The sequence below is a fragment of the Emiliania huxleyi genome, assembly GCF_000372725.1.
Source record: "Emiliania huxleyi CCMP1516 unplaced genomic scaffold EMIHUscaffold_11609, whole genome shotgun sequence".
Classification (NCBI taxonomy): domain Eukaryota; phylum Haptophyta; order Isochrysidales; family Noelaerhabdaceae; genus Emiliania; species Emiliania huxleyi.
In genome coordinates, this window is record NW_005201444.1 from 1 (window position 1) to 1,002 (window position 1,002).

Here is a 1,002-nt window from a genome sequence, read left to right on the forward strand (position 1 = left end):
GCCACGCTTGCTCCCTCTGCAACGCGCACCCCGAGCAGACGTCGCTCCGGGTCAGACGGAGCAGCGACCGCGCGCGCGGTGGCTGCTCCGCCCCTCCGTCGCGCGCGCCGCGCGCGCGCTGCCGCCCCCGCCGCCGCCGCCCCCCTCGCCGTCTGTTTCCCGCCGTATGGTGTGCGGTGCGAGCACGGCACGCGCAGCGCACACGGCAGCACGGCAGCCTCCCCACCCCCCTACCAACCCCGTCGCGCCGCCGCCGCCGCCCCCGCCACCGCCGCCGCCCCCGTTGTAGCGTTTGGGAGTGCGACTGGCGACGGCAAAAATGCAAGCCCCGCCCCTGGCCACTGTTTTTGAGAGCGCCTTCGTTGTTAATAGTACAAAGCCAATGGTTCCTTGCCGCCGGGCGTCTTTTGTTTTTTATCCTTACCCTCACAACCGATGTCAGCCAAATTACACTCTGTCGTCCTGCTCCTCGCCGCCTCCGCCTCCGCCGCCGCCGCCGCCGCCGCCACCGCCACCCCCTCCTTGTCGTCCCTCGCGCCGCTCGTCCGGCCGCCGCTCCGGCCGCCGCTCCGGCCGCCTCGCGCCGGGCTCCGCCTCCTCTCGGGTGCCTCCAAGGCTCCACACGGCGTCGCGCTCGCCGCGGCGGCGGCAGCCATTCTCTCGCAGCAGCACGCCGCCCGCGCCTCCGAGTACATGACCGCCGACGACGCGCTCGCCAGGACGCAGCAACGGCAGCGGGCGCCGCGGCCGGCCAACGCGCCCACCGCCGAGCGCGCGAGGGCGGCCGAGCTGGCGGCCGAGCTGGCGGCCGAGCAAAAGGCGGCCGCGGCCAACGAGCGGGCCATCGCGCAGGCCGCCAAGCGCGCCTCGGCCGAGCAGGCCAAGGCGTCGCGGCGTGATGCCGCAGACGCAAAAGCCGCAGACGTGCTGGCGCGCAAGGAGGCGGAGAGGGCGGCGGTGGAGAGGGCGGCGGCGGAGGAGGCGGCGGCGGCGGAGCGGCGC

The 1,002-nt window shown here is 75.0% G+C and overlaps 1 protein-coding gene across 1 annotated transcript; it reads left to right on the forward strand.

The window, feature by feature from the left end:
- Window positions 1-319: 319 nt before the first annotated feature.
- On the forward strand, window positions 320-924 carry EMIHUDRAFT_260697 (hypothetical protein; the record flags this gene model as incomplete). The annotated part of the gene is made up of 2 exons (XM_005791052.1): window positions 320-385; window positions 616-924. Coding segments are annotated over 2 exons (375 nt in total), but the record flags the coding sequence as incomplete, so codon positions are not given.
- Between the last annotated feature and the right edge of the window lie 78 nt (window positions 925-1,002).